Raw genomic sequence first — 17,791 nt, forward strand, 5'->3', positions numbered from 1 at the left:
TTGCTATCTTTTTTTTTTTTTTTTTAATGGATATCTCAATAGAGGGGCCAAAGCATAATGTAGTGCTTCACTGAATGACAGCTGGGCTCCCCCTCTTCTCAGTGGGGTTCCCCACTATCCTGTTAGAACATTGCCGAAGAGAACAAGACGAGTGTAGGGGAGTGCTGGGGGGGTGTCCGCTGTTGGGCGGCGTTCTTGTATTCAATCTGGACGATTGTAGGAGAGTGCTGGGGGTGTGTCCTATTCAATCTGGACGAGTGTAGGAGAGTGCTGGAGGTGTGTCCTATTCAATCTGGACGAGTGTAGGGGAGTGCTGGGGGTGTGTCCTATTCAATCTGGACGAGTGTAGGGGAGTGCTGGGGGTGTGTCCTATTCAATCTGGGTGTGTGTAGGAGAGTGCTGGAGGTGTGTCCTATTCAATCTGGACGAGTGTAGGGGAGTGCTGGGGGTGTGTCCGCTGTGGGGCGGCGTTCTCGTATTCAATCTGGATGAGTGTAGGGGAGTGCTGGGGGTGTGTCCTATTCAATCTGGATGAGTGTAGGGGAGTGCTGGGGGTGTGTCCTATTCAATCTGGGTGTGTGTAGGGGAGTGCTGGGGGTGTGTCCTATTCAATCTGGATGAGTGTAGGGGAGTGCTGGGGGTGTGTCCTATTCAATCTGGGTGTGTGTAGGGGAGTGCTGGGGGTGTGTCCTATTCAATCTGGACGCGTGTAGGGGAGTGCTGGGGGTGTGTCCTATTCAATCTGGTTGAGTGTAGGGGAGTGCTGGGGGTGTGTCCGCTGTGGGACGGCGTTCTCGTATTCAGTCTTACACCGAGAGGACAGCCAGGTACCTTGCTGATACAGGCCCTGAATGCCAGGATCCAAATGCAATAAAACAAAATCAAATCTGGTCCCTGCTTCTCTGTTACTCCAATATTACATTAGGCAGTATATTAACCACAGCAAAGCGCTGTCCATACCTTAATTAACCATCTGTGGTCTAAAGCCCTTTTGGCAGAAGTGTGTTCGGGATACAGAGCGCTCACATGGTTCTCCTTCCAGGAACAGGTCGTGATATCGATGCGAAAAATCCACCGTCCGTCGTCTGTTCAAATAAACTTCGGGCAGCCTGTGCGTGGCTCACTCTGCTCCGTTAGTTCACATGAGAAATTGAATTGCCCTTCCAGGTTCGGATTGTGCACACCTGAGCGAGTCCTGCAGTGTGTCCAGTGAGGGAGCTGCCATGGCTAGAATTTGCTTAGGGAGGCTTCCTGACAGTCTGTGTCTCCTATTTATATAGAATTACCCTATGGATGTGCCGCGGTGCCCCAGGAATACATTTCCTCTCATTGTAACACCTGTGTTGTTAGCAGCCTGGCAGTATCTTTAATAGATGGTGTTTGCTCATGCCCTGGCGTTGTTTTAAGCACACACCTTAAAACACAGCAATAAGTGGGGAACAGGGAAGGAAGAAAAAGCATTACGCTTGAAGCAAATAGAAGCTAAGGGAGTGATTTGTCCTTAACAAGCTTATAAAGACTTGAGTCATTTGCAAGTTTATTGGTGTGCTGATTACAGTAATTCCCACATGGACACTTTTGAATGTAAAATTAACATTCAAAACACAAATATCTTTGCATAGATTATATAAAATCCAGTAGTCTGAAACAGCCCTTTATGCTGGAGCGGCTTGCGTGCGCTTGTATTCTGGTATTCTTGCGTGCGCTGATATTCTGGTAGTGTGTGCTGGTATTCTGGTAGTGTGCGCTGCTATTCTGGTAGTGTGCGCTGCTATTCTGGTAGTGTCTGCTGGTATTCTGGTAGTGTGCGCTGCTATTCTGGTAGTGTCTGCTGGTATTCTGGTAGTGTGTGCTGGTATTCTTGTGTGCGCTGGTATTCTGGTAGTGTGCGCTGCTATTCTGGTAGTGTGCGCTGCTATTCTGGTAGTGTCTGCTGCTATTCTGGTAGTGTCTGCTGGTATTCTGGTAGTGTGTGCTGGTATTCTTGTGTGCGCTGGTATTTTGGTAGTGTGTGCTGGTATTCTGGTAGTGTGTGTTGGTATTCTTGTGTGTGCTGGTATTCTGGTAGTATATGCATAGGATGAACAGTACAGGAGAGAATGAACACAGAAGGAAGGAGAAGGATGAACAGTACAGGAGAGAATGAACACAGAAGGATGAACAGTACAGGAGAGAATGAACACAGAAGGATGAACAGTACAGTAGAGAATGAACACAGAAGGATGAACAGTACCAGAGAGAATGAACACAGAAGGATGAACAGTACCGGGGAGAATGAACACAGAAGGATGAACAGTACCGGGGAGAATGAACACAGAAGGATGAACAGTACCGGGGAGAATGAACACAGAAGGATGAACAGTACAGGAGAGAATGAACACAGAAGGATGAACAGTACAGGAGAGAATGAACACAGAAGGATGAACAGTACAGGAGAGAATGAACACAGAAGGATGAACAGTACAGGAGAGAATGAACACAGAAGGATGAACAGTACAGGAGAGAATGAACACAGAAGGATGAACAGTACAGTAGAGAATGAACACAGAAGGATGAACAGTACCAGAGAGAATGAACACAGAAGGATGAACAGTACAGGAGAGAATGAACACAGAAGGATGAACAGTACAGTAGAGAATGAACACAGAAGGATGAACAGTACCGGGGAGAATGAACACAGAAGGATGAACAGTACCGGAGAGAATGAACACAGAAGGAAGGAGAAGGGAAGCAGTGTAGTGTAGACTCGTGCTCGCTGGCAGGGCTGTGGCTCCACAATTATTTGCTGTAGTTAACAGGAAATGTGTGAAAAGCAGTTGAGCTGAAATGGGGAAACAACAGGCGATATTTTGTTAATTTTATCAACCGAAAAGCGGAACAGTGGGAGCAGCGCTCTGTCTATATCGGCACTGTATGTGCCACGGCCCACATATCTGCCCTCGCCATGGGTCAGCTGCAGTGTTGAGCTTTCTCTCCGAGTTGCTATGGCAACCCACCTTGTCATCCCTTGAGGACCCTCCCTTTCTCCCCAGGTGATTCTTCCTTTGTCCACACCACCAATCCCCAGCAATGGAAAGGCCCAGATTGAACCTAATTGTCAGAGCAGTGTTTTGAAGAGCCTCTCTGTCTCTGGGGTCCCTGGTTAAGGCCGGCGGAGCTCATTTGTGTCTCGTGGAGCCCCTGGGGACCGGGATGTGGGTCCCCAAGTTGTCAGGACGGTATTCAGAGCGGGTCCCCCGAGGTGCGAAGCAGGGCGCAACCTTGTCCCCCCAGATTAATTAAGTTGCAATATATCTGAAAAATAGCACCAATGTTTTTGCAAAATATGACTCACCCCGGTAGAGTTACTGGAATAACAAACTGCAATAAATAAATGAGCTGGTGCTTCTCTCTCTCTCTCTCTCTCTCTCTCTCTCTCTCTCTCTCTCTCTCTCTCTCTCCCTTTCTCTCTCTCTCCCTTTCTCTCCTCTCTCTCTCCCTTTCTCTCCTCTCTCTCTCCCTTTCTCTCCTCTCCCTTTCTCTCCTCTCTCTCCTCTCTCCCTCTCCCTTTCTCTCCTCTCTCTCTCCCTCTCCCTTTCTCTCTCTCTCCCTCTCCTCTCTCTCTCTCTCTCTCCCTCTCCCTCCCCCTCTCTCTCTCCCTTTCTCTCCTCTCTCTCCTCTCTCTCTCCCTCTCCCTTTCTCTATCTCTCTCTCTCCCTCTCCCTCCCCCTCTCTCTCTCCCTCTCCCTCCCCCTCACCCTATTAGTTTCTTAGAAAGCTCCCATCAGTTATGTCGGCCTCGTGCAGTTTCTCATTAAGACGGTGCATACCTTTTGGAGTTGGTGTTTTTTTTTTTGTTTGTTTGTTTTTTTTTTCAGTTGGAGTTAAATACTAACACCTAATGGCTTCTAACAGCTTTATTGTAAATTTTGCCGCTTCGGGAATTGCGGTTTGACTTGTGGATCTGAAAAGAGGTGTAAGAGGATGTAGCTGGATTGTTGGCATTTTATTTTTTTTTTTCAATACAATATTTTGTTCAAAGGTAACGTAGTGGTAATGTGTTGCATTACTAGCTATGAAAGCCACATTTTTAGTGGAAGCAAAGGTTCGAGGCATTCCTTCTATTAACCCGTTCAGTACTAAGCACTGCAGGTTACTCTAAAATAGCCATTTCAATAATGTCAGTGTCTTGTACTGAAAGCAGTCAGCAGCAGGGAGTTAAATCAGTTACATTCAAATATATATACAGTATATTTGTGGTTTATTTAAATGTATTCAGCTGCAGAATTATTATTAAAACACTGTAAAACACACATGGATAACCATTGATGTTATTATTAAAACACTGTAGAATACACATGGATAACCATTGATGTTATTATTAAAACACTGTAGAATACACATGGATAACCATTGATGTTATTACTAAAGGGTGGCTAAATTCGGCTCCACCCAGGTTTCACCTTCAGAGATCAGATGATCTTCCTTCCAGCAGCCCTTCCCCGAGGATCCCAATGGAAATGATTGTGTGTCTGCCAGGGATCAAATGCTCTTTGAGACAAAAGTATGCAGGCAGGACGTTCCAGGAGGCTGTGATCTCCCCGTGATGCTGCTTCCACTTTGTCTGACACAGCTTAAAGCTGACGGGATCCAGCAGATTAGGCCCATTTAAAGGAGGGAGCGTGCCCTCTTATTGTGCTGAGAACAAGGTGCAAAAATTATTGCATTTACTAAAGGCCTGTTTGAACATTAACAAACACACACACACAGAGGAACACGCTCACTAGAACATCCAATTATCTTGGACTTGCATGCATCTCTTGCTTTCCCACATGGTGTGTGTATAAATAATATTCTTTCCAGTGCTGTTTTGCTTCCACCTAAAAAAATCTCTATATTTGAGAGCTTTGCTTTTCGATGCTGGCCTGTGTTCTGGTCCCTTTTGCTTTGGGCCATCCTGGGATTACTACACTGTGTTATCTTATCAACAAGAGTAATTCAAAGACGCTCCCTCCCTTCTGTGAATTCGTTTTCCTTAAAGCAGGGATTAGCACCTGTGTGCCGTGGCTTTCATATTAAGCCTAGATGGGATTCAATCAAGGCATAAGAAAAGCCCTGCAGATTTCATGGTTTCAGTCTTTGATTGAAGACTTCATTAACCCCGCTAGGCGTGTGCGCCCCTGTCGGGGTGTAAATGGGATTCTTTTGGAAAACGAGGCTGCAGATTTCCAGTCATACCGGCCTGGGACCCTGCGGTTCTGATCTAATCGGGCTGAAAACAGTCACTGCGGTTCTGATCTAATCGGGCTGAAAACAGTCACTGTGGTTCTGATCTAATCGGGCTGAAAACAGTCACTGCGGTTCTGATCTAATCGGGCTGAAAATGGCTGAGCTGTTTTCCATGGCATGAACGATAAGAGAGCACAGATCCGCAGCAGGGCTGCACAATCTCCCTTTCATCCCTAAGGGAAGCAGTGATGTCATTGGTGTGCCTCAAAATAGCCCTACAGTACTGCGATGATGGGAAGTTTATACTAGTGCTCTAGAGCTGGACACACAGGGGAACTCGCAACTTTAGCGTCTAACGATTGCTACAGTTAAGGAAATGAAATGCTGACTGCTTTTGGTTCTTGATTTCAGCCCTCTTCTGCTTATAAGCATGGCTTTGAAAACTTTCCTTGGTCTTGCTCACACATACGTGAAGTTGGAGAAGCACAAAGGTGGAATTATTTTTATTTTTTTATTAACCCCGTACCTCTGTACACCCCCCACCCCCCAACCCAGTTGTATTGGATATGCTCTGAATATGTGAGATCTTGGTTTGCTTTTCAGAGACTTGAAGGATGTGTACACAGAGCATGGAAACAGACAGCACAAGCTGCTAACCCAGGCTGTGAGGAGGCCTGTAGAGGCTCCAGTCCCACCCATCATCACAACTCTTGACATATTCAATATTCAGCCTGTAAACAAAAATATCATTGAAATTAATACCCCAAAGCATTTTTGTTTTTGACCAGTTTCCTTATGTTTCCTGCGACTGTGAACAATGGCATTAAAAGAGTGCGTGCGTGCGTGCATGTGTGCAGGGCCATGTGAAGGGAGAGCGTTCAGAGTGCAGCACTCACACAGGTAATGTGCAGCTCAGTCTTCATGGAGAGACACAGGGGTAAACAATCCAGTGCTGTCCATGGAAAGGTCAACTTCCAGTTTGAGGCTTTAAACCCCCAGTGTCTCCCATTGCAGCACACTGGAGCTGCAGTGCGGTGCACAGGGTTAGTGTGCTGGTCTTAAGAAGTCCTGCCTCTTTTCATAAACTGCTGCTGCTGCCGCTAGATACTAACGTGACATGTCACTAACAAGTTGTTTCATTTTGAATTTTGCAGAGGAAGGCATCAATCACGAGTGCAAGCTGTGTAACCAGATGTTTGACTCTCCAGCAAAGCTCTTGTGTCACCTGATTGAGCACAGCTTCGAGGGCATGGGCGGCACGTTCAAATGCCCCGTGTGCTTCACAGGTAAGCCAGCCCACTGGGGGCTCCTTCCTTAGCTTCTGTTTGTGCCTGTCTGATTGTTTTAACCCTGTGGAGGTTTGGAGTTGAACTGGGTTGCAGAATGAGGGTGCAGTTGAGCACGAATGGAGCCGCTTGTGTTAATAGTGGGTTACCTTGTGTGTAGCTTGTCACACAATGCATCCACTTACTGTGAATCACAAGATTATACTCAGGAACTAGTATGAAACATAAAAGTTATTTAGAATGTATGTTCTGTGCACAAGATAACATCTATACGCTAGATAAAATATACTGGAGTTTTGATGAACCCTTAACGGTGATTGGTTAATTTCTCGTGTGTCATACAAATGGAAGTCTTTTAGTTGAACCCTAGATTTTGGCTGTTGTTTAGTATGTGACCTAGAGCCCTGAAGGCACGGAGACGCACTGGATAAACGCAAGGCCACTCCTGAGTCTCAGCTGAAGGCACGGAGACGCACTGGATAAACGCAAGGCCACTCCTGAGTCTCAGCTGAAGGCACGGAGACGCACTGGATAAACGCAAGGCCACTCCTGAGTCTCAGCTGAAGGCACGGCGATGCACTGGATAAACGCAAGGCCACTCCTGAGTCTCAGCTGAAGGCACGGAGACGCACTGGATAAACGCAAGGCCACTCCTGAGTCTCAGCTGAAGGCACGGAGACGCACTGGATAAACGCAAGGCCACTCCTGAGTCTCAGCTGAAGGCACGCACGGAGACGCACTGGGTAAACGCAAGGCCACTCCTGAGTCAGCTGAAGGCTGCTTTCCCTTCTTCACGGATTCCCAGCTGATCCCATTCATCCATTCTCCTGTTTTTTTTGTTTTTTGTTTTTTGTTTTTTTGAGGGTTTTGATCCTGCCCTGTCAGACGTTTGCCTCTTGGAACATTGTGTTTCTCACAGCACCGAACAATGGAGTACATCTTTTTTTGTTTAGTGTTTTCTGATTTATTTATTTATTTACCTGGTGGGATGTAGGCCTCTCTCTTTTTTGCTGTATTCCATGGTGCTCATAAATAAATGAAGCCTTAATCTTTGCGAGTTGAATCATTTATACCTTTCCTCATTGCAAACTAAATTTTCTGAAACTAAAACAATGATTTATTGATAAATACACAGTTGAATTATTATGCTGATGGGGTGTTGTGGTTGATCTGTAAAGCTCAATAACTACGATTGTCTCAATTGTCTACAATTGTCTCAATACTAAGCTGCTCTCCTGTGTTGCTCTCAGTCTGTGATTCTCAATACTAAGCTGCTCTCCTGTGTTGCTCTCTGTCTGTGTTTGTCTCAATACTAAGTTGCTCTCCTGTGTTGCTCTCTGTCTGTGATTCTCAATACTAAGCTGCTCTCCTGTGTTGTTCAGTCTTTGTACAGGCCAACAAGCTCCAGCAGCACATCTTCGCAGTGCATGGGCAGGAGGACAAGATCTACGACTGCTCCCAGTGTCCGCAGAAATTCTTCTTCCAGACTGAGCTGCAGGTACGTACAGTACAGGGCACGCACATGCACATGCACACCACAACCAGAGGGGGCATCGTCAGCATGACTGAAGCACATTTATTTCAAGTAAATTTAAATAAGAACCATCCAGACCAGTGATCAATTGCGCCTCTCAGCTACCCACAATACATCCCACAATACATCATAATGGACTGCAGATTGATTGATTGATTGATTTTTATTATTATTTATTTGTATCTCAATTACTTGTTTTCTTTGAATCCTAAACTGTAGGTTTGTACTTCACTATATATACTATTTTCCTATATGATATAATAGTATATATGCTAGTATAGTATTTGCTCTACTACTGTACTTGGTTAGATGCAGAGTAGTGATACATTCACCAGACTTGCTGGCTAAGAGGTTCAATGAACACAATTCTCGAACACATGCCAGTGATGATTAGGGGCCATGCCTGGTTCTGCTATTATACTATCAATGTAACCCTGTGTGTGTGTCTGTGTGTGTGTGTGTCTGTGTGACTGTGTGTGTGTGTTTGTGTCTGTGTCTGTGTCTGTGTATCTGTGTGTGTCTGCGTGTGTGTGTCTGTGTGTGCGTGTCTCTGCGTCCATGAAGCAAACAGAAAGGCCGGTTCTATAAGCACTCCTCTGCAGGGTGTCCGCGTCCTCGCAGACTGAACTGCTCCTGTGTATCACCCATTACAGTGCCACCTCAGGTAAGAGGAGTGTAAATAGGGTCTCCAGACACCGGCTTGCTTTCAGCTTGCCCGTATCGCTATGACAGTTTGCCACGGCTCCTTGCATCCCGGAGCTCTCCGGAGACCCAGAGAGACGGGACGACACTCGCTGCCACTGCCCCTCTGCCTCTGGAAAGGGTGCTGTCCAGAACAACTCCCATATTCTGCGCAGCAGGTATTTTCTTTTATGGAAGGGGCGGAGTGTGGTGTAATGATTCCAGTTTAGAGTTTGTCCTGAAGTGTTCAGAGTCTGTTTTGTAACATAATATAAAGAATACTCCACTAATACTAATATCTGAACAAGTACAGTGCTGCTGAACAGAACTGCACGGGGGTGTCTTGAAATAACCTCTTAGAAGAATTCAGGGACATGCACAACCGCCTGTCCAATCTTCAATTGGGTCTGTAATAGCTGAATCGCCCTGCAATTAAAGCTTTGAAACTCTCTTGCTGGTTTGATGGGCAGTCTTGACACAGACCTACCCCTCGCTTTCCCCCTCACTGCGCAGGATTGACCTGGTTAAGGAGCGTTTTAATTGGAGTAACCCATCGCTGTCGTTCCCCTGGCTGACCTAGATCTTCTCAGTCCACTACTGTGAACCCTTGCAACACCGATGACAGTGAGCAAAAATGTGAGCTGTTTGGCATCTGGATCCATTGTAAATTTACCAGCAGGTGCACGGCAGGGCTTTTGCTGAAATGTTTTCTAAACCTGCAGCAAAATCATTCCGAAGTTCACCTTCAGAGGAGATAACCTTCAGAGGGGTACAGGTCCAGCCAGTCCCAAACCTGGGATTTTTTTTTTACCGTATTTAAGTGCAGAACCTATGTTAGAAACCTGAAATAGATTGAATTCTTCTTCTTCTTCTTCTTCTTCTACAGTTCTTCTGTTGTCTGTCAGCGACAGACTTGTTAGAAACCTGTTAGTTGAGCCATTAAAGTGAAACACTGTTGGGTATCCATCACTGGCTGTAGGTGTCCAGAGTTGAAAAGCACTGCAGTGGATTTGTTTTGGTTCTTGTTTTTGCCGTTACGCAGCGACTGTCTGATTTTTCCCTGTTTATTCTCGTGCTCAAGATGACCCGAGCCTCTTCTCAGCAGAAACTGAACCGCCTTTCAGTCTCTCCAAAGACTCTGCTTCTGTTTACTGCAGATTATATAGGAATAGAAAGAGAGAAGGAAACAGGTTGCTTGCTGTTTCCAGACATGACCAGATATGCTTGTGCGTTTTCATGAGAAACGTCTAGATCATTAAATATAATAGGTCTCAGCTGCAGTTCCGATCAGTGAAGCATGCACACAATTCATCACAAGTTAGATGTGTCTTTGTAACTTCTCTCCGTGTTTTTACAGACCCTTTAGAAAGTGTGAGTGATCGTAGGTACTTTAAAGCAATGTAAAGTGGGGTGCAGCCATGCGGCTTCCTTTTGTAGAGCCTGTAAGAATCAGCACTACAGGGACGCCTCCTCCCCGGACACATACATTATTTCACAGCGTAGCATACGTCTTGTCTGGAGTGGAGAGCTGAACCAGTCCTTCTGCACTGCCTCCTCGCCTTCCTGCTTTAATTCAGGGTGAGCGTCAGCCCCGCACAGGCTGGCAAAGGGCTATCGAATAAAGAAATATATATATATTTTAAAAGCAACAGCTGTCGTGCCCCCCGGCCCCCAGGACTGTGCTTTATGAAAGCGTCATTCCCTTCCGCTTTATTTCTCAGATGAAATGGCAATCGGTGAACAGGAACAGGCGGTGATGAAATGAACTTTCATTTGCTCAGATGAACAAACTAGAAACAAGTGGGGTCTCCCTCTGCTTCAGCAGTGCAACCCAGCCCCCATACATTTCTACAGCATAGTATTGTGTTAGTGTACAGTACATGTATTGAGATTTGGAGATGATGGGCGTTATAATATTACATTATAAGTCCTTGCATTGAATAGGAACATTAACCTTGCCTCCTTGACTGCTTTCTCTTGAGCACTTTAGGTGGGCAAAAAAGTACATAAATCATCATGCGAGTGCAGCTGGTGTGCTCTTTGAACCCGGACAGCGTGCACTGCAAACAGAGAGAAAGCAGCACCAGAAATACAGCATCATAATTAGGAGCATCTAGATCCCACAGCATGCAAATCAATCACTAGACATGAATTATTGAAGATTAAAAGTAATCAATAAATGGACAATGTACAGTATTAGTTAGCTACCGCTTTGTCTCCTTGTGCATTCAATAATGGTATTGAACGTGGCTAGCATGTGACGAGACTACTCTGTATAAAGATATCGATACAGCAACTTAGCAGCTGCCTGTTTCATGCAGTGTAGGTACAGTGTGGGAATCTGCAGGACAGGCATGCATTGAAAGAATGCATCAGAGGTGTTCTGCTAGGATTAGGCATGTCAGTTACACACACCACAGCATGAAGGTGATCACAAAACACATATAAAAATCATTCTGTGACTGTTTCACTATGGCTGTCTGTGGTTTGAGATATCACTCGTATTCAGAAAGGGATACTTCATTAACACCCCGCTCAAAACTATGAAACCTGACATGAGCAAAGTGTTTGTAGGGGAGCAGATATCCGGGATATAGGAAAGTCACAACTGGGGTGTATCAATATACTGTATTATAGAATTACTGTATTATATACTCTGTGTGTGTCTATAAAGATAGATAGATAGATAGATAGATAGATAGATAGATAGATAGATAGATAGATGGTAATATCTATATATATAAAATAACATGGTGCAAATACATAGTAAAACTCTAGAATGCTCTAGAATGGGTGTCTGATGCAGTAATAATGCAGTTTGTTATTCAGTATTCCTTGCCAATACTGTGGGGAAGGGCTTGCAAAGGGAACACCCTCTTTAACGTTTAAGACCGCCCCCTGCTGCCTGCGTGTTCCCGATTGGTGAATAACTAACCAGCCTCACTTTGGCGGGGATGGCTTGTGAAAGACGCTAGCTAAATTGGGTTTGGAGGAGCCGTCCGGTCCATTTTGTAGCGCACTCCCGAGTGCGTTTACTGTCTTCTCTGAACTGCAAACTAGTGAACATATGAGGCTTTAAGAAGGCCATCTGTCAGTCTTAGACCCTTGGAATATTGTCAAAGTGCTCTAAAAATAATCCGAATCACACGCACACACACACACGCACAGTGTGGCGAAGGGGATTCTACATGTTGTGTGTGTGTGTGTGCATGTGCAGAGCCCAATGATTTGCAGTGTGTGCTTTTTGAAGTTGAAGTTGTTTAGGGCACATTCTTACACTGATAAACACACAGTCTTTGACATTAGCAGTCTGGCGGCATATACAGCTACAGCACCTGTTCTGCATTGCCAGCATTTAGAAGAAGAAGAGCGCAGGGGCAGAGAGAAGACGAGAGGGGAGCGCAGGGGCAGAGAGGAGAGGGGAGCGCAGGGGCAGAGAGGAGAGGGGAGCTCAGGGGCAGAGAGGAGAAGGGAGTGCAGGGGCAGAGAGGAGAGGAGCGCAGGGGCAGAGAGGAGAGGGGAGCGCAGGGACAGAGAGAAGAGGAGAGAGGAGTGCAGCGAGAAGAGAGGGGCGCAGGGGCGGAGAGGAGAGAGGGGCGCAGGGGCGGAGAGGAGAGGGGCACAGGGAAGGAGAGGGGAGCGCAGAGACAGTAGAGAAGAGGAGAGAGGGGCGCAGGGGCAGAGAGGAGATGGGAGCGCGGAGAGGGGTGCAGGGGAGGAAAGGAGCGCAGGGGCAGAGAGGAGAAGATAGTGGAGCACAAAGGAGGAGAGGATAGAGGGGTGTGGAGAGGAGAGGGGGCACAAGGCATTGATTGGTGTAAGTCTATACAGATGAGCTTATGAGAAAACAAGAAAGTGGAGTCGAATGTTTCTGCATATTCCTCTAACTGTGGACTGTTAGCTTGCACTGTTTCTGTGGACTGTTACCTTACAGCATTCTGTGTGTCATTGAATTGTTTTATGTCTGTTTTTTTTTTCTTTTTTTTATAATGATCAAATAAAATAACCAAAAACAAAATCGGAGCTGTGTTCTTTGTCAGCCAGATGTCGCCTGGTCGAAGCAGGGATGGCTCTGTCATCTGGTAATGAACTTCTCAGCCCATTAGTTGCCCTCCTCTTCACTTGAGACGCTTGGCTACCCGAGGCAGAGCGCTCGTGGCCCTTTCAGAGGGCCCTTTTGGCTTCAGTGCGTTTTTTGGGTCAGATTGACTTGGGTTTTGTTCCAGTGCACGGCTGGCTACTTTTTATTTTTTATTTTTTTTAACTATTAACGTTCCAGCCCGCTTGTTTCAGATTTTGAGACATTCAGCAGTGCCGTGCAGCTCGAGCTAGGTGGATGTGTTGTGCTGAGTTTCCCAGTGATGGGGATATTGTGATGCTACAATCGCTCTGTAGAAACTGACATGCTCAGCTTCACCGCTTGCAATGAAGGCCTGGACAAAAAACAGGGCTGTGGCAGCAGGATTGTTTTTGTGTCTTGGTAATCTAGTATGTGGACCTTCTTTACCCAAGTTCAGTAAGTTCAGAAAAAAATAGCTCTGCTTTCCTGGGCAATACAGATTCAATACTGTGTAGACTGCAGAGCTTCTATATAAATATTCCTTTCTGTAATGTTTGCATTATATACACAGTATATGCTTCTCAGTTGTTCTGTCAGGGGTCTCTTCAGTGTCGGTGCTCCTGGAGGTCTCCTTGTTTATTTTAGACATGCCTCTGTCTTCCTTCCCAAACATTGTGTACTTGAAGTTCATTTTTCTTTTGTTCTAGCTTGTCAATCTCTGATTGATTTAGGTTTAGAACCACTACCTAATTGCCAGAGTCGAACAGTCAAGGTTAAAATAAATGCTGTATTAGATCCTTTCTGGTGCCCTATTTGTGTGTGTGTGTGTGTGTGCAGTCTGTGTGCTACATTTAATGAAATGCTTGGAATTCATTCCTGTTTTAAAATGTCATTTCTTTGTAATGGATTTTAACGGTACTTCCGTCCATCTGAAACGACGCGCTTCACAGCTCCGTTCCATCGCAATTCAAACAGCTCAGTGCAATTCCAGTATTGACATTGCTGATTCTCTGCTTTGAAATGGAACGGTGTGATTAGTCGACTGTCACTTTCCTCGTTGCTTGCTCGGTGCTGCCCCTAGTGTCTGTTGCGGGTCACTCTTCTCGTTCTCCCTGGCTCGAGGAGGTGTGCTGGCAGAGGCGAGGGAGGCTCCTGTATTCAATTCAGATGTATTGAAGGTGAACTTGTTTAAAGGACACAGCTTTAATCCATAACTGGAACGGTTTTATTTATTTTTGTTGTCTACAACAGTAGTTAGTATTTTTTTTTTTTTTTTTCAAGCTGCTGGCAATCTGGTCCCTTAAACAGTGTAATTTGAGGCTCACTTGAACAGTGGTGATTTGAAGATACAGGGTGTGCTTGGTCAACACTAAATGCAATTCATTTTTTCTTTGCTGTGTGGAATATATTATGAGTTACCCGTGTGGAGGAGGTTTCACATTGAGAGGGTCGTTATCGGATTCAGAGCCCCATACCATTCTCTCCATTGATCTTCTTGTTTAATCATTGCCGCAGTTCTTCGTGTGCCCGTGTGCTGTCTGCTGACTCCGCATCCTCTCTGCAGTGACCAGTCCGAAACGAGCCTGGATTGGTCAGGCGTGACGGGGTGATGATGTCAATGTGTCCACGCTGTCCTGTTGAAGTGCTCTGGGGTAATAAACAGAGCTAACATGGAGCAATGAGCAGAAGCCTCGTCTGAGACGTGTGCATTTCATCATTGATTTGTTTTGTTTTTAAATGTATTAATATGCTAAAGAAAAAAAATACAACGTTGATTCTTGTATGTAAAATAAAGCCACCCCCCCCCTTATTTCTGGGTTTAGCTAGATGATTAAAATGTAACTGCAGTGTCTGGAGCTTTGTACAAGTCTGTCAGACTCGATATCATTTTCAGCTGTGGACTTCATTAATACATTCAGCGGCAAGTGTGGCACCTGGTGGCAGGTCAGTGGTACTGCACAGCCATGGGAAGAAGCAGCAAATTGTTTTTTTAATGGGGTCACTGTTGCCCTAAGAGATTAGGAACAGCACAGGAGCGTTCTCTAGATACACATCTTCCTGCAGCACAGTGAAAACACAGGAAAACTGGAGGGGTTCGGGCCAGGCACTGGGAATAAACTGTTGGCCTCGATTTGAATTGCCAATGTATTTATAAATGTACAGTATGTGTTGTAAAAATCAGTTCTATGTGAATCATTAAGATAATGTTCTTTTTTATTGGAAATTGGGTTTGTTGGTTCATTGTTTTAGAATGATGACACAAGTAAACAACCACTGTGTTCTTATCAGGGGTTCTAAACCTATCAGACCATCTCCGCCAATCACATTGGGAGTAGAAAATTCATCAGCTGTCCACTATGCAAAGCACAGCATTTTGAACCCCCTCCCATTGTACTGGCTGTTTAGTTTCAAACACCTTATCCAATCCAAAACAATGTCTCCACAGAGACACAGAGATCCACACACAGACAAAGACACACACACAGACACACGCACAGAGACACGCACACACACACAGACAGAGACAAGCACACGCACAGACACGCACATACACAGACACGCACACACAGAGACATGCACAGACACAGACACACGCACGCACACGCACATACACAGACACACACACAGAGACAGAGACACACACAGACACGCACACACAGAGACAGAGACACGCACACACACAGACACATGCATACACACACACACGCACACACAGACACAGACAGACAGACACACGCACACACACAGACGCACACACACAGAGACAGACACGCAGACACAGACACATACACACAGACAGACAGACAGACAGACAGACCGACGCTTGCACACGCACACACAGACAGACCCAGAGACACACACACACACACAAAACTGTTGTTTGGTTCATAACAGCAATAATTCCCTGTGAAGCAGGCATAACCCAATACCTGCCAGATTACTGACCTGGTCTTTTGTTAAGTGTCCTCGCCTTTGATTATCTATCCAGTGATGCCCGCTGTGTATTATTGCACAGCGTTGCAGCGCCACTAACAACTGTCATTTTGGGCATTTTTTGCAGAGAATGCAAATCCCTCCCTTCATAAACCTTTAATGTTATGACTGGGTTTCCTGCCAGCAAAGCGTTTGGATGTTAGGATGTGAGCGCCCGGGCCCTCTCCCTCAGGCATGTCGTTGCGTGCTGTAATGGGCAGGAGCAGTGGGAGGCTGTGGGCACGGAGCTCATCTCTCGAGCATGTTGTTGTGTGCTGTAATGGGTAGGAGCAGTGGGAGGCTGTGGGCACGGAGCTCATCTCTCGAGCATGTTGTTGTGTGCTGTAATGGGTAGGAGCAGTGGGAGGCTGTGGGCACGGAGCTCATCTCTCGAGCATGTTGTTGTGTGCTGTAATGGGTAGGAGCAGTGGGAGGCTGTGGGCACGGAGCTCATCTCTCGAGCATGTCGTTGTGTGCTGTAATGGGTAGGAGCAGTGGGAGGCTGTGGGCACGGAGCTCATCTCTCGAGCATGTTGTTGTGTGCTGTAATGGGTAGGAGCAGTGGGAGGCTGTGGGCACGGAGCTCATCTCTCGAGCATGTTGTTGTGTGCTGTAATGGGTAGGAGCAGTGGGAGGCTGTGGGCACGGAGCTCATCTCTCGAGCATGTTGTTGTGTGCTGTAATGGGTAGGAGCAGTGGGAGGCTGTGGGCACGGAGCTCATCTCTCGAGCATGTTGTTGTGTGCTGTAATGGGTAGGAGCAGTGGGAGGCTGTGGGCACGGAGCTCATCTCTCGGGCATGTTGTTGTGTGCTGTAATGGGTAGGAGCAGTGGGAGGCTGTGGGCACGGAGCTCATCTCTCGGGCATGTCGTTGTGTGCTGTAATGGGTAGGAGCAGTGGGAGGCTGTGGGCACGGAGCTCATCTCTCGAGCATGTTGTTGTGTGCTGTAATGGGTAGGAGCAGTGGGAGGCTGTGGGCACGGAGCTCATCTCTCGAGCATGTCGTTGTGTGCTGTAATGGGTAGGAGCAGTGGGAGGCTGTGGGCACGGAGCTCATCTCTCGAGCATGTCGTTGTGTGCTGTAATGGGTAGGAGCAGTGGGAGGCTGTGGGCACGGAGCTCATCTCTCGGGCATGTCGTTGTGTGCTGTAATGGGTAGGAGCAGTGGGAGGCTGTGGGCACGGAGCTCATCTCTCGGGCATGTCGTTGTGTGCTGTAATGGGTAGGAGCAGTGGGAGGCTGTGGGCACGGAGCTCATCTCTCGAGCATGTTGTTGTGTGCTGTAATGGGTAGGAGCAGTGGGAGGCTGTGGGCACGGAGCTCATCTCTCGAGCATGTTGTTGTGTGCTGTAATGGGTAGGAGCAGTGGGAGGCTGTGGGCACGGAGCTCATCTCTCGAGCATGTTGTTGCGTGCTGTAATGGGTAGGAGCAGTGGGAGGCTGTGGGCACGGAGCTCATCTCTCGAGCATGTTGTTGTGTGCTGTAATGGGTAGGAGCAGTGGGAGGCTGTGGGCACGGAGCTCATCTCTCGAGCATGTTGTTATGTGCTGTAATGGGTAGGAGCAGTGGGAGGCTGTGGGCACGGAGCTCATCTCTCGAGCATGTTGTTGTGTGCTGTAATGGGTAGGAGCAGTGGGAGGCTGTGGGCATGGAGCTCATCTCTCGGGCATGTTGTGTGCTGTAATGGGTAGGAGCAGTGGGAGGCTGTGGGCATGGAGCTCATTATTTGGCTCCTCATGCGTCCTCTTCTCTTCTCTTTCAGAACCACACGTTGAGTCAGCATGCACAGTGAGGAACCTCTCTCTGCCCAAGACGTGACGGGACACAGTGGGGCAGGAGGACCATTTGAACATTACATCCAATCAAAGTGTCATTTGCAACCCACACGTAAAATCTCGACGGATTTGGCCACAAAGTGCTGCTATTATGAGCAGTTGGAAATGAATATTAATGGAAGATATTAAAAGTATTCTACGTTCAGTATTTTTTATTGTCCTGCATTGAAGTAGAGCGTTCTGAGGGGGGATTGGGGAGGGAGGGAGGGAGGG

General features: G+C 46.7%; 1 protein-coding gene across 3 annotated transcripts in view; it reads left to right on the forward strand.

Moving 5' to 3' along the window:
* Positions 1 to 17,726, forward strand: part of LOC117425917 (zinc finger protein 423-like) — a 116,691-nt gene extending 98,965 nt beyond the window's left edge. For all 3 annotated transcript variants that reach the window (XM_058993972.1, XM_034043231.3, XM_058993973.1), the window contains 3 exons: positions 6,363 to 6,494; positions 7,877 to 7,992; positions 17,506 to 17,726. In XM_058993972.1, coding sequence (XP_058849955.1) covers positions 6,363 to 6,494; positions 7,877 to 7,992; positions 17,506 to 17,535 — 278 coding nt within the window. In that variant the 3' untranslated portion in view covers positions 17,536 to 17,726. The remainder of the gene's footprint in view (positions 1 to 6,362; positions 6,495 to 7,876; positions 7,993 to 17,505) is intronic.
* The last annotated feature ends 65 nt before the right edge of the window (positions 17,727 to 17,791 follow it).

Source organism: Acipenser ruthenus, chromosome 20, assembly GCF_902713425.1.
Source record: "Acipenser ruthenus chromosome 20, fAciRut3.2 maternal haplotype, whole genome shotgun sequence".
NCBI classification, from domain to species: domain Eukaryota; kingdom Metazoa; phylum Chordata; class Actinopteri; order Acipenseriformes; family Acipenseridae; genus Acipenser; species Acipenser ruthenus.